General features: G+C 50.6%; 2 protein-coding genes across 3 annotated transcripts; one reads left to right on the top strand and one right to left on the bottom strand.

Annotated features, from left to right (window-relative positions):
- The first annotated feature begins 5,423 nt into the window (after nt 1-5,423).
- On the top strand, nt 5,424-13,955 carry GPATCH4 (G-patch domain containing 4). The gene is made up of 8 exons (XM_084823919.1): nt 5,424-5,498; nt 7,343-7,503; nt 9,876-9,949; nt 10,037-10,129; nt 10,941-11,048; nt 12,427-12,524; nt 12,651-12,701; nt 13,343-13,955. The coding sequence occupies exons 2-8, from the start codon at nt 7,422-7,424 to the stop codon at nt 13,770-13,772; spliced, it is 936 nt and encodes a 311-aa protein (XP_084680045.1). The 5' UTR covers nt 5,424-5,498; nt 7,343-7,421; the 3' UTR covers nt 13,773-13,955.
- A 636-nt stretch (nt 13,956-14,591) lies between these two features.
- NAXE (NAD(P)HX epimerase) lies at nt 14,592-27,916 on the bottom strand. Of its 2 annotated transcripts, XM_084823916.1 has the most exons (7): nt 27,677-27,916; nt 25,371-25,479; nt 21,529-21,639; nt 17,924-18,037; nt 16,520-16,667; nt 15,557-15,721; nt 14,592-15,294 (listed from the first exon to the last, which is right to left on the bottom strand). In XM_084823916.1, the coding sequence occupies exons 1-7, from the start codon at nt 27,829-27,831 to the stop codon at nt 15,092-15,094; spliced, it is 1,005 nt and encodes a 334-aa protein (XP_084680042.1). In that variant the 5' UTR covers nt 27,832-27,916; the 3' UTR covers nt 14,592-15,091. The 2 variants fall into 2 exon arrangements, with proteins under 2 accessions (XP_084680042.1, XP_084680043.1); XM_084823917.1 differs by lacking the exon at nt 15,557-15,721.
- Between the last annotated feature and the right edge of the window lie 43 nt (nt 27,917-27,959).

Below are 27,959 nucleotides of genomic sequence, written 5' to 3'. Positions count from 1 at the left end.
GTGGTTTCTCTCTACTCCTGTGGGATTGTAACATGCCCAGGGCCTGGCCTATGTTGTCTTGCAAGGAAAGAGCAGTTGCACTTCTGAAAGGTCCTTGCCTCATTCCAAATGTCTTGTGTGGAAGGGGCCGGGGGGCCCTTCTGCTCAGTGTTTTCTGAGTAAAGCGAGACACAGGACTAAACCTCTGTAAGTGTGGGGCTGTATTTTTTAGTCCAGATGGAGGCGTTGTGCTGTGAGGGGTGGGCTTGTCTAGCACAAGCAAGCTTTGCTGCCCAAAGAGTTGCTTTACAGCTTCATTCTGTTTCCTGGCGTGAAGGAGCCAAGTGTGAAATCTGCCCCAAGCTGCAAACGTAAGATGTGTGCTCCTGGGGCCTGGGGAAACTCTTTACTCCAGCCCAGATACTCCACCTTGCAGCACTTGGCACACTCACTAGCTGCCAGTCCCTGTGTTGAGCAGTAGATTCAAGATCAAGAATGCAGAAAGAGCATCCATGGAGCAACAGAGACCAGGTTCTCACTCAGATACCACTTGCTATCTGGGGCTGCTTTGAGACGAGGCTGGCTTCACTGGAATAGATACCCCTTCGTTTACTAGGGAATAGCCAGATATTGCTGCCAGATGGTAGCATTCCAGGGTTTTCCCTGTTGACTTCTTACCTTTTAAAAATAGTTGGTTTCTCCTGATGGGCCTGACTAAAACTGCAGCGAGAGTCCCAGCAGGTCTGGTGTGAGGCACCTCGGGGAGGAGTGGTTGGTGAGGCCCCTTCTCTGATTTTGCAAGAGCTGCTGCTTTCTTCTGCTGACCCTTAAAGCTGGTTGTGCTTAATCTGCCTGTTCAAAGTCTGCTTTATTTTTATTTAAAATATTTGTCGGCCGCCTTTCAGGACAGGAGCCTTCCCAAGGCGGCACACGATAATAAAACATAACCACCAATTAAATTCTTAAAAGCAATACAAACGGCAAGCCACGTGTTCTATAAGCTGCTCAGGCTTCTCTCTCAACACCAGGGCAACTCGGAGTGGATGTCTTCTGCCCCTGCTTCAGAAAAAGTAGGTTTTGCTTTGTGGTGTCATCTGTGGTGATCATGTGTGGCCATGATTGCCCTGCCACTCTGCCCGTTTGTTGCGGCCATCATAATGCACTTGAAAGGGGGGGCAGATGGACATGTGAGAGGCCTTTTAGGTTATAAAAAAGCCAAGGAGGGGATAAGCTCATCTGTTGTTGTTCAGTCGTTCAGTCGTGTCCGACTCTTCGTGACCCCATGGACCATAGCACGCCAGGCCTTCCTGTCCTGCGCTCTCTCCCGGAGCGTGCTCAAGTTCATATTCATTGCATCCGTGATGCTATCTAGCCATCTCATCCTCTGCCGTCCCCTTCTCCTTTTGCCTTCAGTCTTTCCCAGCATCAAGGTCTTTTCCAGGGAGTTTTCTCTTCGCATTAGGTGGCCAAAATATTGGAGCTTCAGCTTCATTATCTGTCCTTCCAATGAGCACTCAGGGTTGATTTCCTTTAGGATGGACTGATTTGACCTCCTTGCAGTCCAGGGGACTCGTAAGAGTCTTCTCCAGCACCACAGTTCGAAAGCATCAATTCTTCGGCGCTCAGCCTTCCTTATAGTCCAGCTCTCACAGCCATACATTACTACTGGGAAAACCATAGCTTTGATTAGACGGACCTTTGTCGGCAAGGTGATGTCTCTGCTTCTTACTATGCTGTCTAGGTTGGCCATAGCTTTCCTCCCAAGGAGAAAGCGTCTTTTAATTTCATGGCTACAGTCACCGTCTGCGGTGATCTTGGAGCCCAAGAAAGTAAAATCTGTCACTGCTTCCATTTCTTCCCCTTCTATATGCCAGGAGGTGATAGGGCCAGATGACATGATCTTCGTTTTTTTAATGTTGAGTTTCAAACCAGCTTTTGCACTCTCCTCTTTCACCCTCAACAAGAGGCTCTTGAGATCCTCTTCGCTTTCTGCCATTAGGGTGGTATCGTCTGCATATCGGAGGTTGTTGATAATTCTCCCGGCAATCTTAATTCCGACCTGTGATTCATCCAACCCGGCATTTCTCATGATGTACTCTGCATATAAGTTAAATAAGCAGGGTGACAATATGCAGCCTTGTCGTACTCCTTTCCCAATTTTGAACCAATCGGTTGTTCCATCTCTGGTTCTTACTGTTGCTTCTTGATCCTCGTACAGGTTTCTCAGGAGACAGGTAAGGTGGTCTGGTACTCCCATCTCTTTCAGAATTTGCCACAGTTTGTTGTGATCCACACAATCAAAGGCTTTAGCGTAGTCAATGAAGCAGAAATAGACATTTTTCTGGAATTCTCTTGCTTTCTCCATGATGCAGCGAATGTTGGCGATTTGATCTCTAGTTCCTCTGCCTCTTCGAAACCCAGCTTGTACTTCTGGTAGTTCTCGGTTCGCATACTGCTGAAGCCTAGCTTGTAGGATTTTGAGCATCACCTTGCTGGCATGTGAAATGAGCGCAATTGTGCGGTAGTTTGAACACTCTTTGGCGTTGCCCTTCGTTGGAATTGGAATGTAAACTGACCTTTTCCAGTCTTGTGGCCACTGTTGAGTGTTCCAGATTTGTTGGCATATTGAATGCAGCACTTTAACAGCATCATCTTTTAGGATTTTAAATAGCTCAGCTGGAATATTGTCATCTCCGCTAGCTTTGTTGTTACTAATGCTTCCTAAGGCCCACTTGACTTCACTCTCTAGGATGTCCGGCTCAAGTTCAGTGACCGCACTATCATGGCTATCAGGGACATTCAGATCTTTCCTGTATAGTTCTTCTGTGTATTCTTGCCACCTCTTCTTAATCTCATCTGCTTCTGTTAGGTCCCTGCCTTCTTTGTCCTTTATCATGCCCATCTTTGCACAAAACGTTCCCTTGAGATCTCCGATTTTCTTGAAGAGATCTCTAGTCTTTCCCATTCTGTTGTTTTCCTCGATTTCTTTGCATTGTTCATTTAAGAAGGCCTTCTTGTCTCTCCTTGCTATTCTCTGGAACTCTGCATTCAGTTGGGTATATCTTCCCCTTTCTCCCTTGCTTTTCGCTTCCCTTCTTTCCTCAGCTACTTGTAAAGCCTCATCAGACAGCCACTTGGCTTTCTTGCATTTCTTTTTCTTTGGGACGGATTTCGTTGCTGCCTCCTGAACAATGTTACGGACCTCCGTCCATAGTTTCTCAGGCACTCTGTCTATCAGGTCTAATCCCTTGAATCTATTCCTCACCTCCACTGTATATTCATCAGGGATATGATTTAGGTCATACCTGAACGGTTTAGTGGTTTTCCCGACGTTCTTCAATTTAAGCCGAAATTTTGCAAGAAGCAGCTCATGATCTGAGCCACAGTCAGCTCCAGGTCTTGTTTTTACTGACTGTATGGAGCTTCTCCATCTTTGGCTGCAAAGGACATAATCAATCTGATTTCGATATTGACCATCTGGTGACGTCCATGTGTAGAGTCGCCTCTTGTGCTGTTGGAAAAGAGTGTTTGCTATGATCAGCATGTTCTCTTGGCAAAACTCTATTAGCTTTTGTCCTGCTTCATTTTGTACACCAAGGCCATGCCTGCCTGTTATCCCGGTGATTTCTTGACTTCCTACTTTAGCATTCCAATCCCCTATGATGAAGAGGACATCTTTTTTTGGTGTTAGTTCTAGAAGGTGTTGTAGGTCTTCATAGAACCGATCAACCTCAGCTTCTTCGGCCTCAGTGGTTGGGGCATAGACTTGAATTACTGTGATGTTGAATGGTTTGCCTTGGATTAGTACTGAGATCATTCTATCATTTTTAAGATTGTACCCCAGTACTGCTTTTCCCACCCTTTTGTTGACTATGAGTGCTACTCCATTTCTTCTAAGGGATTCTTGCCCACAATAGTAGATATGATGGTCACCTGAATTAAATTCGCCGATGCCTGTCCATTTTAGTTCGCTGATTCCCAAGATGTCGATGTTCAATCTTGCCATCTCATGTTTGACCACCTCCAGCTTACCTTGATTCATTGATCTGACATTCCAGGTTCCTAAACAATATTGTTCTTTACAGCATCGGATTTTCTTTTCACCACCAGACACATCCACAGCTGAGTGTCCTTTCGGGTTTGGCCCAGCCGCTTCACTCTTTCTGGCGCTACTTGGAAATTCCCTCTGCTCTTCCCCAGTAGCATATTGGACACCTTCCGACCTGAGGGGCTCATCTTCCGGCGTCATATCTTTTAGCCTTGTGATACGTTCCATGGGGTTTTCTTGGCAAGAATACTGGAGTGGGTTGCCATTTCCTTCTCCAGTGGACCACATTTTGTCAGAACTCTCTGCCATGACCTGTCCGTCTTGGGTGGCCCTGCACGGCATAGCTTATGGCTTCACTGAGTTACGCAAGCCCCTTCGCCACAACAAGGCAGTGATCCATGAAGGGGATAGGCTCATAGGTTGCTACAATTATTTCTGGTAGAGAGGTCATCCAAAGAAACGGATGGCCAGGGGATTCAGCACTAGCCAAAGGAAGCACTTCTTCACAGGCCATGTAGTTAACGCGCGGAATTCACTGCCGCAGGAGGCGGTCTAGCTTGCCGCCAAATACTGGGCAGCGGGAGTGAGGGGAGAGGCTTCCTTGTGGGCTTCCTGGAGGCATCTTCCTGGCCAGGAGTCGGACCTTTGGCCTGATCCAGCACAAGTTTCATGCAGAGGCCCAGCGCTGAGCCAGACTCAGTCCAACCGGAGCAGAAAGTAGCGCTGTCTGCCGTGGCGGGCAGGAGACGCGTTCGCCGTGGCCTCCCGCAGGCCTTTCCTTGCCCTGCTAGCCAAGGGCTTTGCAGCAGATGCTGGCGATTGCGCCTGGGACCCACGAGCGGCCCCTGCGCTGCTGACGTCCGGATCGCTCATGGTGAAGGCCCTGCACGACAGCCGGAGCCCAGGCAGCAGCTGCATTGGCCGCGCTGCTCGGGGACGATGGGAGGCGTAGTCCAAGCCACCTGGGGGGCGCCGGGCTGGGCAAGGGCGCGGGTCTCCGCGCCTGCTGCGGATTAACGCGGCACCCTCCTCCCGTCCCGCGCGAGGAGCCCCGCGCGCCGCCTGGGCCGCGCCAGCCGCACGCGGAGCGGAGCGGGCCGCTTCCTCGCGGCGGCGCCCTGGTGCGTCCAGGCGAGGGGAAGGCAGCGGACCCGGGACACGCCGGGCGGCGCCGGGACACGGCGGGCGGCGCCGGCGCGCCCCGGCCCTGCGCAGGGCTCCGTCCTGCCGGGAGCGGCGCGCAGCCGGCAGGCCCGGGCGCCCCGCCGCTGGGCGGGCCTGCAGCCCGTCACGCGCAGGCGGCCGGGGCCGGGGCCGGGGCGGCGGGCCTCGCGGGGAGGGGCGGCGGGGCGCCCGGCCCGGCCCGGCCCCGGAGGCGCCGCCTCCGCCGCCCCCCTCCTCCCAAGATGGCGGCGGCTGCGCCCGGGCGGCCCGGGCCGCGCGCGAGGAGCGGCGGGCGCCGCCGGCAGCGGTGAGTCGGGCTTCTGGCGGGGCGAGGGGCAGAGCCGCCTCCGCGCCGCGCGCCCCGGGGTCTCGCGCCCCTCGCGCCGCGGACCAGCTTCGCCCAGCCGGGCGCCCTCGGCCGCGCGGGGCGGGATGGGCGCTGCAGCCCGGCGCGCCGACCCGGAGCGGCGGGCGCGTCCGGGCGGGTCCCCGAGCCGCGGGGCGCGCGCGGGAGGCCCCGGCGCCGCCATGCCCGGGGCGCGCCGGGGTTCGTAGCCGGCGCCCTGCCGGGACGCCCGCGGCCCCTCCGCGAAGGCGCGTGCGCGCTCGGCCCCGCGGCAGTCCGGCCCCTGGGGATGTAACATTTCTGGGAGCTGGAAGCCCCGGGAGGAGAACTTGCCTGGCTTCTGCTTGGGAAGGGAGCAGTTGTTTGCAACACTCAGTGTCTTGTCAAGTCTAAAATACTCCACTGCATTAACCACGTAAAATGCATCACTTATAACCCAGCATCTAAAATTCTACCATTCAGCATATTAAGTAAACTTTCAGGGCAGTTTTATTTATTTTTCAGGCCATCATTTAGGGTAAAAACCCTCCTAAGACAGTTTACTTAAAAGAAGCTTAAGCATGTCTACTCAGAAGTCAAACCTATTCTGTAGCCTCGAACATCCTGTTGCCTTACTGTGCCATCCTATAGTCTTCTCCTTAGAAGTAAGTCCTGTTGAGTTCAGTGGGGCTTGTTCCCAGGTAAGCGTCTACAGGACTGTGTAGACTTAATTTTGTACAAGCAAATTTCAAATATATTAAGTATTGCAGAGAGCTGCAAGCTCATGCAACCTGTGCTGTCTACACCATTTGAGAACCATTTCATGCAGTCATAATACTAAGGACTAGCAGCATATTTGTAACAACACTGAGAAACTGAACTCTACAAAATTAGAGACTAACTCCTGTGTATACTGTAGATTGTCTTACATATTTTTTCATATTACCCATTTTTAATAAGTAAAACCTTATCTTAAGAAGCATTTTGTTCATTCTGAAATAGAAAATATTTTGTAGGAGTATTTCAGTGATTCCCCCAAACCTCTTTTTTTTCTGTTGGCAAAACTGAAAATAAAAAAACCGCAGGGAGAGGGATTTCCTCCTATTTTTTCCCCCTGGCTTTTCTCTAAGCCTTGACATCTCTGGACCCTCCTTTGATTTAAAAGCCAAGAGGGTGGGTGACAGCTATGTTATCAACAGTTAAAGTCATATTTCAGGAGTTGCAGTGTGTGAAGTGGCCAGTGCCTGTGTGGTGTTGCATGGGGCCAGAGTGCAGTTGTAGGGGCCTGAGTTCGAGAAAAGTGCATCACTTAGGGCTCAATCCTAGGCATGTTTAGACGAAAAGGTCTACAACTCCCAGCATTCCCCAGCCACCTGGCTGGGGAATGCTGGGAGTTGTAGGCCTTTTCTCCATCTAAACATGCCCAGGATTGAGCCCTAGACCAGAGATTCAAGCCCAGTTAGGTCTTTCCATTATATGTTGTCTGTTCCAAAAAACCAACACGCTCTTGGCTTTTAAATCAGTAGAGGACACAGGCTACTGCAAAATAAATGAAGAGAGCAGACAGATTAGAGCCCGCGGGGCATGGTGTTACAAGGATGTTGCGGAATTCCTCTGTGAAATGTTGGAGCAGTGTATGTCCATACACATGAATAGTGTATGAAATTTAAAAGTAGAGCCCAATCCCTGCTGTTGGTGTTTCAGGCTGAAGAAGAGGATGGTAAATTATTTTTACTTCTTTAATTTGAAATCATATGGTGTGCTTTAAAGCCATGTTGAACTAGTGCCTGTCTCTGATCAGATGTCCTCCTCTCTCTGGTGGCCAGGTGATCTTGGAGGGCAAAGCAAGGATCCTGGTGCCTTTAAGATAAAAGGTCCCCCTTGTGTCTCTACCCACCTTCCATCATGAGCAACACTTCGTTGGAGAAGAAGAGCAAAGGGATGAAATTTGCGGAAAAGCAACTGAAGAGGCATGGCTGGAAAAAAGGTGTGGGGACTTACCCATAAATATGTACCTGCAGGGCTCACCTCTCCCCACTAATGTCTACGGTTACAGCAGGGGCAGCTTTAGACACATCACCACATAGAGAAAAGGACAGAGATTCAAGGTTTTGGTGATGACATTTAAAGCTCTAAGTGGCTTGGGACCTCAATATTTGAGGGAGCGCCTCTCTCTATATATGCCTGCCTGAGAACTGAGATCTGTTGGAGGAGCCCTCCTTTGCGTCCCACCATTACGAGACATACACTATGGTGGGATGTGGGAGAGGGCTGTCAGGGTGGACACTGAGCCCATAGAATCCCAGAGTAGTTCTGATGCTGAGGAAGAGCAGTCGCTCCTTCGGGAGAGGAGCGCGCTCCTCATTCCCAGGACCAACAGCTGACGGAGCTTCCTCCCACCCACATTCCTAGTTTAGAAAGCAGTCCAGGGAGTGACTCAGCACAGATAGCAGACTGGGGGGGATGCGCGGCACAGACGCAGAGAGCGGCGCCAAATGGTTCGCGCTCAAAGAACGGTTGCGCCCAGAGGATCCAAGGGAAAAGGGGAGGGATTCTCCCTAGTCCTTATATTCAGGGGTCTGCCAGTAATTGCGCTTCAAACGGGGACTAACTGTTCTAACTTAGGGCATAGGGATGCTGCTGCTCAGATCTAGTTGCTACCTGTAGAGCTGTTAAGTTGTAAAAGAAGAATAAAGCTTTGAAAAGAATCCCTTTGTCTGTGTCTGGACTTGGCTACTGGATTAGACTGAGAGCCCTCCAAGGAGCCCTTGACAAGGGACTTCTCTGCTGTGGCACCCCAGTTGTGGAGTGCCATCCCCTTGGAGGCCCAATTGGCGCAGACATTGGTTTCATTTTGGTGCCAAGTAAAAACATGGCTTTTTACCAAAGCCTTTGAGGGCTAAATGCATTCCCTAGCACCTTGTTTTAACTGTTTTATTGTTTTAGATTTTAACTGGTATTAGGGTATTTAATGGTTTAATATGTTTTTAGGTGTTTAAATTATTTATTGTTTTATACTGTTTAAATTTATTTTATCCATACGCCACGCTGAGATCTTAATGATATAAGGCAGGATAGAAATGTTTTAAATAATAAGAAATGAATTTTCTACCCCAAGAAAAGCAGGATTCTGTGACCTATATAAATGTGAATTAAGTCAGTCTGCAGAATTTCTCTGTGGCATAATTCTGCAACATATATTATTTTGCTTAAAGTAGTACTTCTTTTGTTAGTCATAAGGAGGAGTTAAAAACTATGTAGAAGGCTCAAGTCCCAATGCTGGATTATTCACCCACTGCTCTTGTTTCTGAGATTCTACCAGGCATTGCCTGCGTACTCAAATCTTCACAGGCATAAAGACGAGGAACTTGGAATAATAGATGATGATGATAATAATAAATGTGACTCTACCCCAAATCTCACACAGCCATCCCTTTGGGTTTGAAAATTCTGCCCTACACATTTTCAAGTGTATCTTTTGTAAACATAAAGAGCAGACATGTCTTGGTTTCTTTCTAAATGAAAGCTGAGATTGACCTGGTTCGCACATCACAGTGGCAATTCCTAGGTTGTTTAACCCAGGAATTGTGGGGATGAGCAGAGAGTACGAACCATGTGCTCATAGTTTCTTCTTTCAATTAACAACCCAGGAATACCGTTCCTGGGTTGTTTCATGATGTGCGAACCTTGGAAACTCTGAGTTATTTATGGGTTAAACAACCCAGAATTAACCCAACAATTGCTCATGGTTTGTTGTTGGATTAACTGGGTTCCTGGATTGTTAATTGAAAGCGGAAGCGACAAGCACACGGCTCACACTCTCCATTTGTCCCTGCAATTCTTGGGTTAAACAACTCAGCAATTGCTGCTGTGATATGTGAACTGCGCCTCTATCTTGAAGCTTCCTTGTTGACCCGATACCATATTGGTTTGGGGAGGGGCTGTAGCTCAGTGGCAGAGCCCCTGTTTTGCATGCAGAATGTCCTGGGCTCAATCCCCAGCTTTTCCAGGTAGGGCTAGGAAAGCAACCTGCCTGAAACCCAGTGCTAGTCAGTGCCAGTGTGGACAATGCTGGGCTAGAGAGACCAAGGGCCTGACTCAGTATAAGGCAGCTTTCGATGTTCCTGTATCCTGTGCTTTTCCTGCATTGCAGGTATTGTAGCATGCATTAAGTTCTGCTTATGGTTGGGCCGTGTAAGCCTGTTGAATATAAACTGTTACGCATTAGTTATTTGCCCTTTTACAAAAAGTATGGAATCATATTTGGAACACACTGGATGCAAAGGGCTTTTATCTACCTCCCCTTTGCTGTTCTTTCCCCTACCCCCACTCCATCCCTTCAAAAAACCTTTTTTTTAGGTAAAGGACTTGGGAAGCGAGAGAATGGGATCTCCAGAGCCATAAAGGTCAAAGTGAAGTGCGATACAGCTGGGGTAAGGAGGGTTCTTACTGTCTTGAGAGGTTGGGGGGTGGGGGGGCTTGTGAGCCATGGTTTGTAACTTCTGCCTCCCCTGACACAGGTAGGCCACAACTCAGCTGAGCAGTTCACCTTCCATTGGTGGGACCACCTCTTCAATTCATCTGCTGCTAACATTGCTGTAGAAGCTGGGCAGGTAAAGGAGGCACTGGTAGACTTGACTTTGGTTGGAGGACCATCAATAGTGGCCTGTTGAAGGCTCGAGGTCCGTCACTGTAGGGAACTGGAGGTGTGGGTGATAAACATATGGACGGAGGGTCTTACAAGTTAGGGGGGTATCTGATTTAAAGACTGGCTGGATATTTTAAAATCAGTGTGCCAGATGCAACAGCAGGAGAGGTCTTACCTTCTTGCCCTGCTTGCAGGCTCCTTGGGGGAAAACCTATGTTTTCCACTGCAGAAAATGTAATGCTGGACTAGATGGCACCCTCGTGGTCTGATCCAGCACCGACCATTCTGATGTTCTTTGGCAAGGCTGCCAGGGGCCAGTCTTGTTTTTCTGTTGGCTTGGATCCAAACATTGCCATGCGTAGATTAGACCCATTGAAATCAACGAGACTTGATGTGGTCATGACTAACTTAAGCCCCACTGACTTCAGTGGGTTTACTCTAAGCATGAGTAAGTCTGGCTTCAACACAGCACGTGTGCAAAGATGTTTGGTAGCCTAGCCATCTCATCTCTACCACAGCTAAACAGAGTTCAGTGTGCTTCCCCCATGCCTGAGAGGAAGTGCATCCCTTTGGGGAAAGGAGTGGGTGCCGCGTAGCGATGACAGGCGCGAAACCCTGGCTCAGCTAGGATCTCGCAGGGCAGCCTGAGGCAAGCGTCTTCTTTCAGCCCTTGTAAGATGGGGAGCATCATGACACCGGTGTGCTTTGCAGGGATGTGGTAAGGCTCACGGCAACAGTTTATGAAGCACGTCCACCCTCCCCTTCTCTTTTCCTAGGACGGTGTCAAAGTGAAAAGGGTCTCTGAGCAGGCAGGAACAATAACAAATAAAAAGCCCCGTAAAGCACAAGCGAAAAAGAACTTGCTGTACGGCCGCTTTGTGAAGGTAATGGGGATGCTAGGGTTCGAACGTGTAGCGTTGCTGAGGCTTCTCAGTGGCGGAGCATCCACGTTGCATGCGGACCGTCGTGTGTTCAGCTCCAGGCAGGGAGGGAGGGGGACCGCTGCCGGTCAGACGATGGATCAAGGAGAGTCTTGACTCATGGCACAAGAGCTTAATGTGACTTCTCGAGGCGGACACACGTTTTGCCTGCCCAAGGTCCCAACTTCAGTCCTGAGGCTTTCAGGTGGCAGAGGTGGGCTGGAGGGAACCATGGACTGGCCAGGCATAAGACGTTTTCTGGGTTCACAAGGGGCTCTCCATTAACCCCCGGTCTGCCTGGCCTGTTGCGCAGCACAGCCATCCGCACAGGCCGCAGCTGAAGCGCAGTTTACTTCTGGAGTGCAGCCTGGCGCGTTTGGCCGCATAAGGAAACAGGCAAGGCCTCAAAGGATGGGAAGGAGCAGTCGATGCCCTGGAGGAGGAGAGGGCCGTGTGGCTCCGAAGGCCTGTTGGAGGCAGCGTCTGGCTTGGTCACGTTAACGCGAGGGCCGCAACGTCCTTGCTAGCTTGAAGCCAGCAGTGGAGTTCAGAGCCCTTCCACCTCCGCTGCTCCCCCCTCCCAGTGCTTCCTGGGCCCTTTGCAGGACCCCCAGACTGCCCTCGCCCTCCACTTGGCCCCTCCTCCATTCACATTGACGTTGCCGCCACTCCACCTCCTCTGTCTGCCCTTCTTCCCCCAGCTTGTTTCCAGCCTCCCAGCACCTCTCCCCCTGCCCCCCCCCAAAGGGGTGACCAGATTTTTCGAGTTCCAGCCTCTCCCCTTGTGCTCCAGCCATCAGGCCCCCCTCCTCCTTTCTCATGTTGGGCTACAGCTCCCATCATCTTCAGCCTGGGAATGTTGGGACTTGTAGTCCAATACATCCGGAGGGCACCAGGCCGGGGGAGGCGACAGTACGAGACCCGGCGTGGGGTGGTTTCTCTTTCCCCTGCCTCTCCATCACGCCCAGGCCTGGCCAGGGCCCTCGTGGGATGGGTTGGCGAGAGACGCAGGCCGGCCAGAGGAAGGCGTTCTTCCCAAGCACGGCATGCGTGGGCGGACTTCGCTGCCCCTGCGGCCGCTCGAGGAGGAGGAGCGTCAGTGCCTACTAGAGCCCCCGAGCGCGGAGAGCAATGCTGGGGGGGTTGCTGCCCTTCCTGGCCTGCTTACAGGCCGTCGGGAGGCCTCTGCTTGGCCCTGTGGAAACGAGACCTGGGCCACGGGATCTCTGGCTCTTCTGATGTGCAGGCTGCCGCTTTGCTCTGCTGTGGGCCCAGCCTCCGTGGCGGTCCGGAGGCACCGGCAGCCAGGCCTGACCTTTGGTCCATCTTCGCCTCCCTCCAGGCAGCCACATTGACGTCTGGCGGAGAGGAGCCCATGGATCCGGCCCCCTCTTCAGACAGCAGCGAGGAGGAGAAGCTGGACCTGTCCACAGCTAGGAGGTAACGGGCAAGACTTGGCTGGTTCTGTTGAGTTCCCAAGAGGGTCTGCGCCGGCAGCGAGAGCAGCAGCGGCGAGCCCCCGGAACAGTGGGCGTGCTGCTCTCCTCACCTGCCGCTCTTTTACAGGCTGACTGATGAAGAACTGGTCCAGGCTTGTGGGGGAAGAACAGCCCATAAGTGAGTATGGAGCGACGGCTGGCTTGTGCTCCCCAGCTCTCTGCAGAGGAGCGCATTTTAACGGCACAGCCAGACCAGTGTTTGGACGGCGGCTGGATCTGCCGTGGTCATGAGCTCCTCTTGAGAACTGGAGGCTGGGGAGGCAAAAGTGACTTGCAGCCTTCTTAAACTGGCCACTGACACTTCCGACCTGCTGCTGCTGCCTGGACCCCACCCCATCGAAGAATGGGTGGGCCAGCCCTTGCTGTTGGGCAGGCTGGATGTGGCCCGTGACTTCCGCTTCCTGACCACTCGTGCATTACCCAAAATCCTGATCTCTAACGTTAAGAAGTGGCAAACTTTTGGTGGCTGGAATGCAGACTTCTTTGTAAAGCGCCCTGTCTTATTTATTTATTGATTACATTCATAGCCCGCCTTTCCCCCTCCTTAAGGAACCCAAGGCGGCGTTCATAGTCCCCCTCCTCCTCCATTTTATCCTCACAACAACCTTGTGAGGTGGGTTGGGCTGAGAGCCTGTGACTGGCCCAAAGTCACTCTGAGCTTCCATGGCTGAGTGGGGACTAGAACCCGGATCTCCTGACTCCCAGTCCAACGCTCTAGCCACTACACCACAGTGTCTTTTGCCTCTTTGCTGTCTCCAGGGGGGCGCGGCATGGTGTAACTATGAGTGCCAAGTTAGCACGGCTGGAAGAGCAGGAAAAAGCCTTCCTGGCAAGCTGCATCCGGCAGAAGGGTGAGCAGGAGGCTGCCGCAGCTGCTTTGAATAGCAGCAGCAGCAGCAGCAGCTTGGACAGAAAACGGAAGAGAGCCAAGAAGGGCAAGGAGAGAGGTGGAGATGCTGTGGTTGAGAAGAGCCTGGAGGTGACAGGAGAGGAGAGCCCCTGCGGAGAGCAAGAGGAGGAACCCAGAAAGACGAAGAAGAAAAAGAAGAGGAGAAAGAAAAGGGAGCTGCAAGAGGAGGGTGGAGGGGGTGAGAACGAGGGGGTGCTGGGGGACCCAACGGAGCTGAAATACGGATGGACTGAAGCTGCCACTCGCAGGGAGAAGGCAGCAAAGAGGAAAGCAGAGTGAAGGGGGCTAGCCTGCGGGCCAGATTGCGGGAGCCCAATTCCTGCTGGACCCTGTCATAGTTGTCCCAGGAGCAGAGACTTTCTGTGTGAACTGCATCCTACCCGGTTTTGCTCATTTTGTGACACAGACTGGCTGAAGTTTGTTTTCTCCTTTTTAGTAAAAATAAAAATAAAAATCAGTGTGTGTGTGTGTGTGTGTGTGTAGGGGGAGTGGGAAAAAGGAAAGAGAAGTTAAGATGTTTAAATACATGGATACTAAGTCTGAGATGGAGTATGGACTGATTTTTCTTAAAAGCACGTTGCTGCCCCAAACCAAGGTCCATCTCGTCCAGCAAGGTGTTTTGCACCGTGGCCAAGCAGGTGGCCCAATGGAAGCCCACAAGCAGGGCTTCTCGGTGTTCCCCCCTGAAATGGCCAATCAAAAGTAGATGCAAGGTGGGGGAGGGACAAGAGGGCGCCTTGCTCCCCAACTGGCATGCTGCGCTGGACGCTTTTTCTGCTGAGGACCGCATTCTCTCGGGTGCAAAGTTACCCACCCCGGCTCTGTCGCTTCTGAAGAGGGGGGTCCGTACAGCTGCGTCATTGCTGACAGCAAGACCGGGACACCCCTCTCCAAGAACATCTCACACAGAAGGTCCGCACACTTCTACGTATCTTCTCTGCTCATGGGCAGAGCTCAGTTCACTGGCATGGAGCTGAGGCACCTGAGGAATTGGAGGAGCTGGATTTGGCCCACGGTCTGTTTGCTGAGAATCTCTTATCTAAGCGGTCTCCAGTAAGTACTACAGCTGTCTGGATGTATAGTTTAAAAAACAAATTCTTTTTTATAGGTGTGATACATTTTTTATTGAAGGAAAACAGACCTTTAGTTATCAAAGATGCTGGCTCAGGATCGTTTACAATCTAGCAAATAATTTCTTCTCTGCACAGGTCTACCAGCAAAAAAGCAAAAATATTTTGGTTCTGAAAAGTCTCTTTTCTTAGCCTAAGATGATCACTACAATTTGGTTTAAAACGGACTCTTCCCCCACCCCGGTCCCACCCCCAACTTGCTCAGAGACGCTTTCAGAACTAGATCTGGAGGGGTCACTTCTGAGTGTTCTCTCCACAGAGGGAGGTGGGCTGAAGGCTCCTTCCCACACCCTCTCAACAGCTAGCTTGTGTGACCACAGAGGGCCGAGCACTACTCCTTAAAGGCCTAGTTCACGACTTCAGCTAACAAACCATCAAGCCTCCGCCACCCCAGTTCCCCAACCCAGCCTAATTCCTATTCCTCCTCCGGAGCCCCCCAAAACCGAAGCCCCCAGCTGGGCCCAGCCTCTAGGAAAGACGCAGGACACAGTCTGTCTCCGGGTACGGGGGAAGGTTCAGCGAGTACTTCTTTTGCAGGGCTGTGGGCACAAACCTGCCCCCAAGGAAGTGGTAGCGTCCCGTGAACAACGTTGCTGCCTTCTTGGGTGCAGTGAGAGAGATGAGCATGTCTGGCTGCAGCCCGTCAGGGTTGCCTTTCTCCACGTCCCAGCCTGAGAACGACAAGAGCGTTGGGGCAAGAGAGCTCACTTTACGAGCCATAAAGCGCTTGCCGCGACATCCGCCTCCCTGAGCCAGGCACGCTCTGCGCTGTCGACTCCCAGCATCCCGGGGTTGTGGTCCCACACAGCTGGGGGGGGGGCAGGTTGGGGAAGGCTACATCACGTTTGCAGAGTCATGAACAACATCGTACGTCTTTGTAACGGGGACTCTGCTGAGTCAAAAGAAGAGGGATTCCTGGCCAAGGGAGCTTACAATCGTAATACTTGCACAGCAGTTTGAACGCGCTGGAGCGCTCCGTGCGCACTGCCTTGTAATCCTTGCAACAATCTTGTACAGCATATTCCCTCGACCGGGGGGGGGGGGGGGGGCAGAGAGCGCGGGGGTGTTGCCTGTGTGAATTTGTGGCTGAGGTAAGACCTGGACAGAAGAGGGAAAAGGAGGTTCTCTGACCAGAACTCAAACCACAAGCGGTGAAAGAGAACAGAAACAGAACTAGAATAGCAGAATGTTTATAAGTACACACGGGTCTAATGCCCAGGCTTTTGTGAGGGGCGACTGTCTTTGTGGGGGGCGACTGGGCCTTGTTCAGCGAACCCCCTTCCCCCAAATTCAATCCAGGGACTTCCTCACCCCTTAAGCGCCACGCTGTGCCTGCTCTCTTGCTATCCTAACATGGAAGGCTCAGGACCTGGCTGTCTAAGGGACCAGCTGCCCTGCTATGAACTTATCCAGGTATTAAGTTCAATTCCCATCAGCTCCAGCCAACTTGGCCAATGGACAGGGATGATGTGAGTTGTAGTCCAGGAAGACCTGGAGGGCCACAGGCCCCCCAGCCTGGCACAGAGCCTTCTCAGTGGTTCTGCCAAGAGAGAGTCACCTGGCCCCAACGCTGTACTGTTTTGAGTGGCATGTGAAAATCTGGCTCTTGGAGGAGGCTTTTGGTTAAGAGCTTTAATAGTCTGGGGGGCGGGGAGAGAGCTCTTTAGCCCTACTGTTTTCAATTAACTGTTCATTTGGGTTTTAAATATTGTTTTAAACATTGCTGGTTGTTGTTGTCTGTTCACCACCGTGAGTCCTCTTCGGGGGAAATAAGCAGGATTTAAGCTTTTAAAATAATAATGCGTCACACAAAACAGGAAGAAGCTACCAGCTGTATTTGGGTGCCCCTCACTTGCCCCCAGGTGCCAAATCAGCCCATGCAGCAGCCAAACTTACCAGATGGAATATCGATGCTCACAATAGGGACAGTGACCTTCTGCAAGGTAGCCAGGATAGTACCAAAGGGCTCCCGCACTGCCCCTTGGAAGCTGAACCCAAAAATGGCGTCCACCACCAGGCCGTAGATCTCATCAATGAGCGCAGCCTGCCAATGACACAAGAGCCTGCTTAGGATGGGGTGCAGGCTGCAATGGATGGATGGTCTGACATGGATTTACTAGGAGTGGTTTGCACAGATGGGGTGTATGGTTTGCGCTCTTTGTTAGAACATCAACAACAATGAAACGAGCAAGATAAAGTGCAGAAGTCTAGAACAAAGAGTCAGACCACACCTCCAGAAGAATTTGAAAAACAGTTTAAATAGAGGCAGGAAATACTACTTGTTTAGAATCCCATTCAAAAGAGTCTCAAGCCAAAATATCCCTTCGTTACGGGAATAGCACTGTGACAACACCTCACTTTACACCCACTCCAAGGACCTGTAGCCACCCCTTCCTTGGAAACTTGAAGTCTACATTATTGTGAGCCCACAAAATCAGCCGTGAAAAGCTAGTGTGAGATCAGCCAGAGGCCTGCAGTGCGCCATGTGTCCCCCTGCCTGCCCCCGGAACTCTGTGCATGCTCCTTTGGCTTGTCTCTTCACTTTCTGACTACAGCAGCCCTTCACTCATCCATCTGCTCACTCGGAGTCCCTGAGACCATGAGTAGAATCTGAGCAGTCGTTGCTTCACAAGCCCAGAAGCACAGTGTCGCTCTGCTTACCAAGGATAGGGGGGCAGCTGCTATGTGGGGGATGAAGGCGCGGCCGTAAAAGGAAGAGGGAAAGGTAGAGCCCACTCCAAAAAGCTGTTGCTCTAGCTTGGACTTGGGAGCGGATGAGCACTACAGCAGTACTTCTAGTTGCAGAGAAGGGCTACCAACTTTTTACTAGATTTTTCCCCGCAATTCAGAACTTTGCTGTTCTATTCCACACAAAACTATTTAACTGAACAGCAACTTGATTAAAACAAATTAATGAAGTTAGTCTGAAGGCCTATGCACACTTGCCTGGGAATATGTCTCACTAAACTCAATGTCTTACTTCTGAGTAGACATGACTAGGATTGCCCTACACCACAGTGGGTCAGAAGACCTCAGAACTCTCTCCCAAGATGGTTTTATTCCACCCATATTACTCAAACTATCTTCCAGAACTCAAATCATGTATGTCAACTTCATTATATTAGCCACATCCCATATTTTTACAAGCCACAAATACTGGAGAGCAGTCCAGTTTATTTCCTGTATTTGGTGACTAATATTTTTGGTACCGCCAATAAACAGAAATATATTTCTTTCTGTTCTTTCTTAACTTGATTTAACACGCATACACTTCTACTGAAGGGAAGGAGGGCTACCTACTTCTGATGGAAACTCCGAGAGGAATGGGATGTCCATTTTCTTGCACTGTGTGGTTAAACCTTCAAAAAGTGGCTTGTTGGGGCGTTTGGGGTAATACAGCGTTGGCTCATAGCCCTGCAAAAGAGAAATGTAGACCAAATAGGGCTCAGTGTTTTCTTGGCTGGCCTCAACAGCTATTAGTCAGGATGGTGGTAGTTTCATTACATTATATACAGTATAACTATATGGGCTAAAAATATCCGTTTCAACTGGCTACAACATTCTAAAAGAAAGAGAAAAAAATTAGGTTTCTTTTTATTTTTGTTTTGTTGAAATTCACAATAAAAAATCAATTTAAAAAAGGATGGTGATCTTTTTTTATATGTTTTGTAAGCTGCCATGCGAGAAGACATTCTAAACAGTGGAGGATAAATCCATAAAACAAATAAAGTATGTGTTACACACATATGGAATCTCCCAAGTTCAGAGGTAACCCCACTCTGAGCATCCTTTGCCAGAGAACAACAGCTGGGGGCAGGGGGTGTTGTTGCTGCCCTCGTATTTGGCTTCTGGGCTTCCCTGAGGCATCTGGCCAACCATAGTGGGAAGCAGGATGCTGGACTAGGTGGACGGTTGATTTGACCCAGCTGGGCTCATGCAACAGCCCCATTCTTAGCTTCTGCAACCCCGGTTTTTTAAAATTAATTTTTATGGTGGTTTTAACAAAACAAAACCAACTGTGTATGGAGGAGGGAAAACAAAAAAAAATCACATGCATAAAAATATCAATATTCCAATAGTAGGGTTGGAAGGGGCCTAAAAGACGGTCGAGTCCAACCCCCACTCAGTACAGCTGTCTACAAAAGACAGACAATTATGCACAAGCTTCAACAAGAGCAGCCCAAATGTCCGTGTATTTGTCCATTCACGAGTGCTGCCAATATGCCACCCATTCAAAAGTTGATAGCATCGTTGGTCCACAATCCTCTGCACTATAGGAGGTGAGCATTCATCCTTCCAATGTTGTAATATCAGTGTTTTGGCTGTTAAAAGAGCTAGGAAAATCCATTTGCGCTGACCATACATTAACTTCCAGGAAACTGGTAAATAGTTTAGGAGGACATGTACATAATTAAATATTAAAGAACGTTCCAACACAAATGTTATCTGTATGTTATGAACCCCTCCCAAAAGGAGGCAACCGTTGCGCATGGCCAAAACATATATGCTTGAATGAACCATTAGGTGTATTACATCTCCAACAATTATGCAAATGAGACAAACCCTTATTAAAAAGACATTGTGGAGTCAAATACACCCCAAACGGTATTTTTTTGCTGAATAAGATGTAGCCTGAGAGCCATAGATACTAAAATCATGATCCATTGGTTAAGCAATGTGGGGCGATCCAGTTCTCTATTCCATTCCTGTCTTAGACGCTGAATATCATATTTATTTACTGATAATAACTATTTCTATGCAGGACTCGTGGGTTGATATGACTGATCAGCTGCTATAAGTGTTTCCAATAGCAATGGAGACTCTGAAGCTGTAAAAGCATCCGGACCAACCCTAGATTCCAGGAAGTGTTGCAATGTCAAGTATTGCCATTCAGCTGTAGCGGGTAAATTGTATTTGTCACACAAGTCAGAAATGACAAAAACTCATAGTCAGGACCCAATAATTGATCCAGGGTAAAAATCAACTGGTCTGTCCAGGTCCGTCACAAAAACATTGTTTCTCAATTTTTAAATCTGGATGTCCCCATGGAGTCAATTCAGCATGGGAAAATGGATCAAACTGTAATTGATGTGACAATATACACCATGTGCCTCTAATGGCTGGAAGAGAGAGAGAGAGAGCGTGTGTGTGTGTGTGTGTGTGTGTGTGCGCAATCCACTCTAATACGCTGAGAACCTAATGCCCAACCCAACTTCTGTAACTGGAAGTTGCCTCCATTTCAGATAAATTTGCGGTGGGGAGGAACCCCCGCAAAATTTACGAAACAACGCATTGAGTTTTTGACAATATTTGCCAGGTATAAGTAGAGGAATCCCAACATAAACAATCTGAGGTATCATGTTCATCTTTAATGCATTAACTTTGCCCATCTATCTATATCCCATGTAGAGCTTCACCACACGAGGCTAAAATTCAACATCTTTACTGGGGCTTCTGCATCTGGATTCTTTGCGGGATTAAGGTCGACTCCTTTACACGGACAGACAAGTGCTTTGAATCGGGGAATTCCTTTCTCGGCAAGTTCTATGTGTTTCATTTTATAGCCACTAGAGGCGCTGTGGTTATAGCAGAACTACACATCTGATATATTGGATTAACATTCCTTATCGGGTTATCTCCTATCTTTCTAAAAGCAGGATAAAGGTCAGAAAGCACGGGAGACACCTTGGAGGTTGATGACGTCGTGTAAAGGACTCACAAACTTTCGTGCGTGACCAATCATAAGCGTACAATAAAAACCTTGTGTAGAAACGCTCATAATCTCATTAATCAACTTATTCAGTTTGATCATTTGGGATATATCTCTGGGAATACATATTCCCAAATAGGTAATGGAATCTGGGCACCACTGAAATTGCCAATTAGCCAACACACTAGAAGATATAGGGGGCATGTTTTCCTGGTGTCAGAAGCTGCCAGGGCAAGAATTGGGAGCCCTCGGTTCCTTGGACCAATGGCCCTTAAAGCAATGTCAGGCTGCAGCGTCTCCCTGGGCAGCAAAGGGGTCCCAGCACAAATGTGGGTCCGTGCACTGGCTCTCCTCACCTGGAAGGGCTCTTGAGCCTGGAACTGCCTGAGGCAGGCAACATTCCTAGACTGAGCCACCTGCTGTTTCAAGTGTCACCCCCCAAAACAGGATCCAGCTACAGCATCCCTGACAGGTGCCTCCAGTGAAGGGGAGTCTTCCACCTCCTGAGGCAGGGAGTTCCACTCCCAAACAGCTCTCACTGTCAGAACGTTTCTCATAATGTTTAGCCAAAATCTGCTTCCCTGCAAATTCAACCCTTGGTTCTAGTCCGTCCCTCTGGAGCAACAGAGAACAACTCTGCTCCCTCTTCTGCATGACAGCCTTTCAGATAACTGAAGACCCTTAATCTTCTGGTTCCCATTCACATCATATATTAATGAGAAATCAGAAACATGTGGCCACCTGATGTGCCACATAAATTTTGGAGAGACACTCCATAAATGACTTCCAATGGCGCAATTTCTGTATCCTGAAAATAATAAGTTGCATATTAAGCTGCACCTTTACAAACGTTAAATAATAAAAAGTTCAAGGAAAAGAAAAGGAAAAAGATTGCTGGACAGCTGTTGCCAGTCAGAGTGGCCAATACGTCACAAGACGGACCAACAGTCTGACGTGGTATAACTTTAGCCGCTTCCTGTGTTCCTCTACATCTTTCGATCTATTACGCAACAGTAGTAGGTGGGCTATCATCCCCACCCACAGAGCTACGTTTCTAAAGGACTGGCATCCCAATTTAAAATGCGTGTTTTCTGCACCACACGACACAGCAACCATAGTCACACGTTCAACTCTACAGTAGAATAAAGCATCACTTGCAAATGTGCCCCGAATTAAAAAGGAACAGAACACTCACAAACATTTTCAGGTGCCGGGCGCAAACCAGGCCGTCTCCGCCATTGTTTCCAGGGCCGCACACAATCAATACAGCCGGCTGGCTGATGGTGAAGGAGCTGCTGGGGTATGTCTTCCGGGAGGAGAAGAGGAGAAACATTGCATTTTCGGTGCACAGGCAAATTCCATGAGAGCACAGAAAGCCCACAGACTGTGGTGCTGGGCAAAGAACTCGGTATCCTGAGGATCTCACTTTTAATGAAAAATTTGTTTCGCTTGTACAATTTATTCTGGTTGCAGAAATGAGTTTATCTAGGTGCAGAATGTGGATTACCATAACAAGAAATATATTTAACCTATACAGTCCCCAGCACTGATAGCTAAAATAGAAAGTCTTACAGATCCCAAATCCTTCGAATGCCGTTTCAACAGCACGGAAAGTGGTGCATGTGAGGCGTGTGTGTTCAGCCATTTTATTTATTAAATCATTTTAGCCACTGTTAATAACATTAAGATAAAGAAGCACCAGCTGGTCACCTATCAGCTCAGTACCTTCACAGCCATTGGCCAGAACACTGGAGAGGGGGGCAGGTTGACTTCTCAGTGAGCAACTGGCCAATAAACCAGCCAGTTCATTTTTCCGTATATCCTAAAGACTTAGGCCACAATCCAGCCAATCGTAAGCAACTCTGAGTTGTACTGATTGCACTGAGAGAGTTAAATTAAACAGAGAGAGAGAGAGTTAAACAGAACGAACTTGAACTCTTAATACAGGAGGGAAATTATGACTTGATAGGTGTAACTGAGACTTGGTGGGATGACTCTCATGACTGGAATACAGCAATTGAAGGATATAACTTGTTCAAAAAGAACAGGAGGAACAGAAAGGGAGGTGGGGTTGCACTGTATGTGAAAAATACATATCTCTGCACAGAAATACAGGAGGAGGAGCTTAGTAGCCCCATCGAGAGCATCTGGATCAAAATAAATGGAGCAAAGAATAAAAGGAACCTGGTGGTCGGAGTCTACTACCGGCCACCCAACCAAGGAGAAGACGAGGATGAAACTTTTGAAAAGCAAATAGCCAATGTTTTAAGGAAGCATGATGTAGTAGTAATGGGGGACTTCAATTTCCCCGATATTTGTTGGGAGACAAATTCTGCAAAACAGGGCCCCGCCAGGAAATTCCTGACTTGTGTGGCGGATAACTTCCTCCTACAGAAAGTAGAGGAAGGAACCAGAGGATCGGCTATCCTTGAGTTGATCCTAACCAACAGAGATGACTTCATGGATAAAGTAGCAGTTACAGGAACTCTGGGGGAAAGCAACCACGTTGCACTTGAGTTCTTGGTTCTAAGGGAAGCAAAAGCTGAGTGTAGTCAAAGGCGTACCCTGGATTTTAGGAAAGCTGATTTCAATAAACTCAGAACAATGATCAGGAAGGTCCCATGGCAAGCGACGCTAACGAGAAAAGAAGTCCAAGATGGGTGGGAGCTTTTAAAAAAGGAAATTCTCAAGGCACAATCACAAACAATTCCAACAAGAAGAAAAGGTGGAAGACAACAGAAGAAGCCAATGTGGCTTCACAAAAAGCTTAGGGATGACCTGAAAACAAAAAAGGACACATATAGGAAGTGGAAAGAAGGCCAAGTAACAAAGGAAGAGTACAGGCAGGTAGGACAGAATTGCCGGGGTGGCGTCAGGAAGGCTAAAGCTGAGAACGAGCTGAGGTTAGCGAGGGATGCTAAAAGCAACACAAAGGCTTTCTTCAGCTACGTGCATAGTAAAAGACAGAGGAAAGAAATGGTGGTTCAGCTATTAAATAAGGATGGCAAAACGATAACAGATGACAAAGAAAAGGCAGAGGTGCTCAATTCCTACTTTGGCTCAGTCTTCTCCCAAAAGAGGGCCTATGACCCCCCTGGCAAAGGCGAACTACAGGCTGAAGGGGCAGGATTGCAGCTTGAGATCGATAGGCATATGGTCAAGGAACACCTCATTACTTTGAATGAGTTCAAATCTCCAGGGCCAGATGAACTGCATCCTAGAGTAATAAAGGAACCGGCAGAAGAACTCTCAGAACCGCTGTCTATTCTCTTTGAGAAATCATGGAGGACGGGGGAAGTGCCAGAGGACTGGAGGAGGGCTAACGTTGTCCCTATCTTCAAAAAGGGCCAAAAGAAGGAACCTGGGAACTACAGACCAGTCAGTCTGACATCAATCCCAGGGAAAATTCTGGAGCAGATGATAAAGCAATCCATCTGGAAGCACCTTGACAACAATGCCGTGATTACTCGAAGCCAACATGGATTTGTCAAAAACAAGTCCTGCCAGACAAATCTGATCTCATTTTTTGATCAAGTCACCTCCTTTGTAGACCGTGGGAATGCTGTAGACATCATATACCTCGACTTCAGCAAGGCTTTCGACAAAGTGCCCCGTGATCTCCTGATGAGCAAACTAGCTCAAAGTGGGCTAGATGAAACAACGATCCGGTGGATCCACAGTTGGCTACAGAATCGGACTCAAAGAGTGCTTATCAATGGGACCTTCTCAAACTGGGAAGAGGTCACGAGTGGGGTACCGCAGGACTCAGTCCTGGGCCCAGTGCTCTTCAACATTGTTATTAATGACTTGGAGGAGGAGGTGCAGGGAATGCTGATCAGATCTGCAGATGACACACAATTGGGCAGGATAGCTAATACTTTGGAAGACAGAAACAAAATTCAAAGTGATCTGGATAGACTGGAGCGCAGGGCAGAAAACAACAGAAAGACATTTAATAGGGATAAATGCCAAGTTCTGCACCTAGGAAAAAGAAACCAAATGCACAGTTACAAGATGGGGGATATGTGGCTCAGCAACATGACAAGCGAGAAGGATCTTGGAATTGTTGTCGATCACAAGCTGAATATGAGCCAACAATGTGATGTGGCTGCAAAAAAGGCAAATGCTACTTTGGGCTGCATTTATAGAAGCATAGCTTCCAAATCCCGGGAAGTACTAGTTGCCCTCTACTCAGCACTGGTTAGGCCTCATCTGGAGTACTGTGTCCAGTTCTGGGCACCACACTTTAAGAAGGGTGCAGACAAGCTGGAGAGGGTTCAGAGGAGGGCAACAGAGATGATCAGAGGACTGGAAACAAAGCCCTGTGAGGAGAGACTGAAAGAACTGAGCATGTTTAGCCTTGAGAAGAGAACACTGAGCGGAGAGATGATAGCACTCTTCAAGTACTTGAAAGGTTGTCACAGGGAAGAAGGCCAGGATCTCTTCTTGATCATTCCAGAGTGCAGGACACGGAATAATGGGCTCAAGTTACAGGAAGCCAGATTCCGGCTGAACATCAGGAAAAACGTCCTGACTGAAAGAGCAATACAACAATGGAACCAAATACCTGGGGAGGTGGTGGGCTCTCCCACACTGGAGGCTTTCAAGACAAGGCTGGACAGCCATCTGTCAGGGATGCTCTGACTCCGATTCCCGCATTGAGCAGGGGGTTGGACTCGATGGCCTTGTAGGCCCCTTCCAACCCTACTATTCTATTCTATGATTCTAAGTGGGTGCGTCAATCCTCCCCGGCACCCAAAATCAATGGCACTTAAAGGTGCTTAATTTAGGCTGGATCGTGCCTTTTTAAAACAACAACAACAACAAACAGAGTTCAGGGAGGGAGCCTGGATTGGTCCCCCAGCCCACCGAGCTATGCCCAGCCCCCCACCTTGGCTGACAGCAGATATTTTCCCTGCTCCAAACCCTCATCACTTTGGGCCAGCCAGGTGATCCAGGCAGCACCTCACGGTTCGGCAGGCTGTTCTCCTTTGTCGCCTGTAATGCGGCTTGCGGCGCTTGGTAGGTGCCACCTACCTGGGCAATGGCTGTGGCACAGCTCAGCCCGGCCAGCTCCATCAGCTGGTCAACGCTGAATCTGTACTCGTCAAACAGCTCTTGGTCTATGGCTTGAGCTTCCTTCTGGCTGGGAGAGGGGAGAAAATCTCATTACAGTTTCCTCACACATGAGTGGGATACATCCCCCCCACCCCCCAAATCCTTAAACCGCACAACAGCCCTGTGAGGTAAGTTAGACTGAAATGGGCTTTCTGGTGATTTGAACCTAGGTCTCTGTGGCTCTACTCCAATGAATGGCCCCCATTACATATCATGGTTCTTTTTGTTATTTCAGTAGACAAGCAGCTTGGCAAGCTGCCTCATTTGCTCAACCTTTGCCCTTCATGGCTTGCACTGGCTGCCTATATATATATGCTTCTGAGCTCAATTCAAGGTGCTGGTTTTAACCTATAAAGCCTTACACAGCTTGGGATCGCAATGCCTAATGGCATGCCTCTCCCAAAATGAATCTACCCATACCCTGCATTCAGCGTCTACGGTCCTGCTCCGGGTGCTTCCTCTGAGGGAAGCTCGGAAGGCAGCAACGAGGGACAGGGCCTTCTCAGTGGTGGCCCCCCATCTGTGGAATGCACACACTCCCCAATGAGGTCCGCTTAGCTCCTACATTATCTTTTCGGCCCCAGGTTAAGATCTATCTCGTTCCCCAGGCTTTTGACAGCACATGATGAGTTTTAATCAGTCCTGGATGTTCTTTAGTTATGACTGACTGTTCAAAGTTGGTTTTAGTTATATGTTGTTTGTGTATATCATCTGGGTACCTTTCTGTAAATAGTTTTTAAACTTTGTATATTGAATTTTAATGTTTCAACTTCTGTAAACTGCCCAGAGTGCTTCGGCTATGGGGCAGTATAGAAATGTAAATAATAATACTAATGGTTAAGAAGAGCAAACAGAAGGGGCTTGGCAGGGGTGATGGAGCCTCCTTGCAAGGGGGGGGGGTGTCCCAGCTGCCTTGGAAGAGCCAGCCATGAGGCCATTCCTAAAGAAATCCTCCTTGGACCCGGAGGACTTGTGCCTCGCGGGGGCTGCAGCATCTGTATGAATTGCTGACTTTGAGTCCCACGATGGCCAGAGTCAAGCACAGCCACCCACTGAGCCAGGCTTGTCAGAGGGCTTTTGGCGAATTCCCCTTCCGTGCCTCTCCCCAGGTCCCTCGTCTCTCTGTGTTTGTTACTCTCCTCAGAGGAGTCAGGGGCCAGGGGGAAATCTTATTTCTAGGCTCGCAGTTCCAAATTCTACTTTTGCAACCAAACTGTTTTGATCCCAGGGCCCCTCATAGCGGCTCTGGCACAGGGTAGCGGCCTGATCCAGCACAGCTCCTCTCGCGTTTGTCATGGCACCAGTATACGGGCAAGTTCACGTCCATGTGCGGAAGGGAGAATGCGGGCTAAGGGGCTGCACAACTCCAGGTGTTTGGGGCCAGCCGATGATCCACACTACTTTCAGTCTAGTCTCCGGCCTGGCTCCGGCGCAGAGGCTGCCCCGGCTGCCCCCACGGATGACCCACGCGGGGAGAGGGGCGGGGGAGCGCGGCCCCGCTCCGCCTCCACTTCCCAGCGCCGCGGACCCTGGTGAAGACGCCATCAGGCGACACTCCTAGTCCATCACACGCGGGTTTAATCAACCACGTGCCTGTGACGACGACATCGCGGCACGACGCACCCGCGGCAGCGGCTGAACTGGGCAATCCCGCTGCCGCGGGTGTATCAGCGGCGCATCCCGTGGCTGTCACCATCCGCCTGCGCCAGGCCCAGGCCCGCCCAAGGCCACCAACCCGGGCCCGCGAGCGGGGGCTCCCCCCGCTGGAGGCCCTCAAGCCGCGGCTGGACAGCCGCCTGTCGGGAGGCTGGCTGGGGCTCCTGCCCGGGGCGGGGGCGGGCCTCGATGGCCTCGCAGGCCCCTTCCAGCCCCGCGGCTCCGTGGCAAGGCGCCGCCGAGCCGATCTGCGTTTTGAGAGCGATGCAGGGGCGGCACAGACGCCGCCACGAGAGCGCCGCAGCCCCGCGGCTGCTCTGCCGCGGCCCCCGGCACCAGACGCGGCGTTGCGCGGCGCGCCCCCGCCGGCCGGGGGCGAGATGCCGCTCCGCCCAGGCGCGGGCAAAGGCAGGGCCTGGCCGCGGCGCTCCGCGCGCGCGCAGGGGCGCCCTCTTCCGAGAGCCTCGGCCGAGGCCTCCCCGCGCCGGCGGCGCGCTCTGCGCGCGCCCGGGGCCCTCTCGGCGGCCGCGCCGCGCCTCCCCGCGCTGCCCCCGCCCCGCCTCGCCTACCCGAGGTGCTTCAGCCCCCGCGCGGGCGCGGCGCTCTGCATGGCGGCGGCGCGGGGCGGCGGCCAGAGCCGGGCCGGGCAGCGCCCCGCAGGAGCCGCCGCCCGCGAGAGCAGCAGGCCGAGTCCCAGCACGGCCGCCCGCCGCAGCCCGGACATGCGCGCCTCCCGCTCCGGGCGGAGGCGGCCCTGCAGCTGTGCGCTCCCGTGCGCCCGCCCGCCGCTCCAGCGCCTCCGCTCGCCCGCCCCGCCCCGCCCCGCCCCCTGCCAGCGCCCGCCTCGGTGGC

The sequence above is a fragment of the Heloderma suspectum genome, chromosome 17, assembly GCF_057233095.1.
Source record: "Heloderma suspectum isolate Gila_16-S chromosome 17, 16-S_ref, whole genome shotgun sequence".
NCBI classification, from domain to species: Eukaryota; Metazoa; Chordata; class Lepidosauria; order Squamata; family Helodermatidae; genus Heloderma; species Heloderma suspectum.
Note: the sequence above shows the minus strand (reverse complement) of the source record. Positions and strands in the feature narration are given on the sequence as shown.

Bases quoted from the DNA above. Each gene is read 5' to 3' on its own strand.
- GPATCH4 (XM_084823919.1), top strand. From the start codon at position 7,422: ATGAGCAACACTTCGTTGGAGAAGAAGAGCAAAGGGATGAAATTTGCG. The intron at 10,130-10,940 runs GTAAAGGAGGCA...CTCTTTTCCTAG, and splicing joins TTGCTGTAGAAGCTGGGCAG to GACGGTGTCAAAGTGAAAAG. The intron at 12,525-12,650 runs GTAACGGGCAAG...GCTCTTTTACAG, and splicing joins GACCTGTCCACAGCTAGGAG to GCTGACTGATGAAGAACTGG.
- NAXE (XM_084823916.1), bottom strand. From the start codon at position 27,831: ATGTCCGGGCTGCGGCGGGCGGCCGTGCTGGGACTCGGCCTGCTGCTC. The intron at 16,668-17,923 runs GTAGGTAGCCCT...TGTCATTGGCAG, and splicing joins TCTCGGAGTTTCCATCAGAA to GCTGCGCTCATTGATGAGAT. The intron at 15,295-15,556 runs GTAAGCTCCCTT...TGTCGTTCTCAG, and splicing joins GCTGTGCAAGTATTACGATT to GCTGGGACGTGGAGAAAGGC.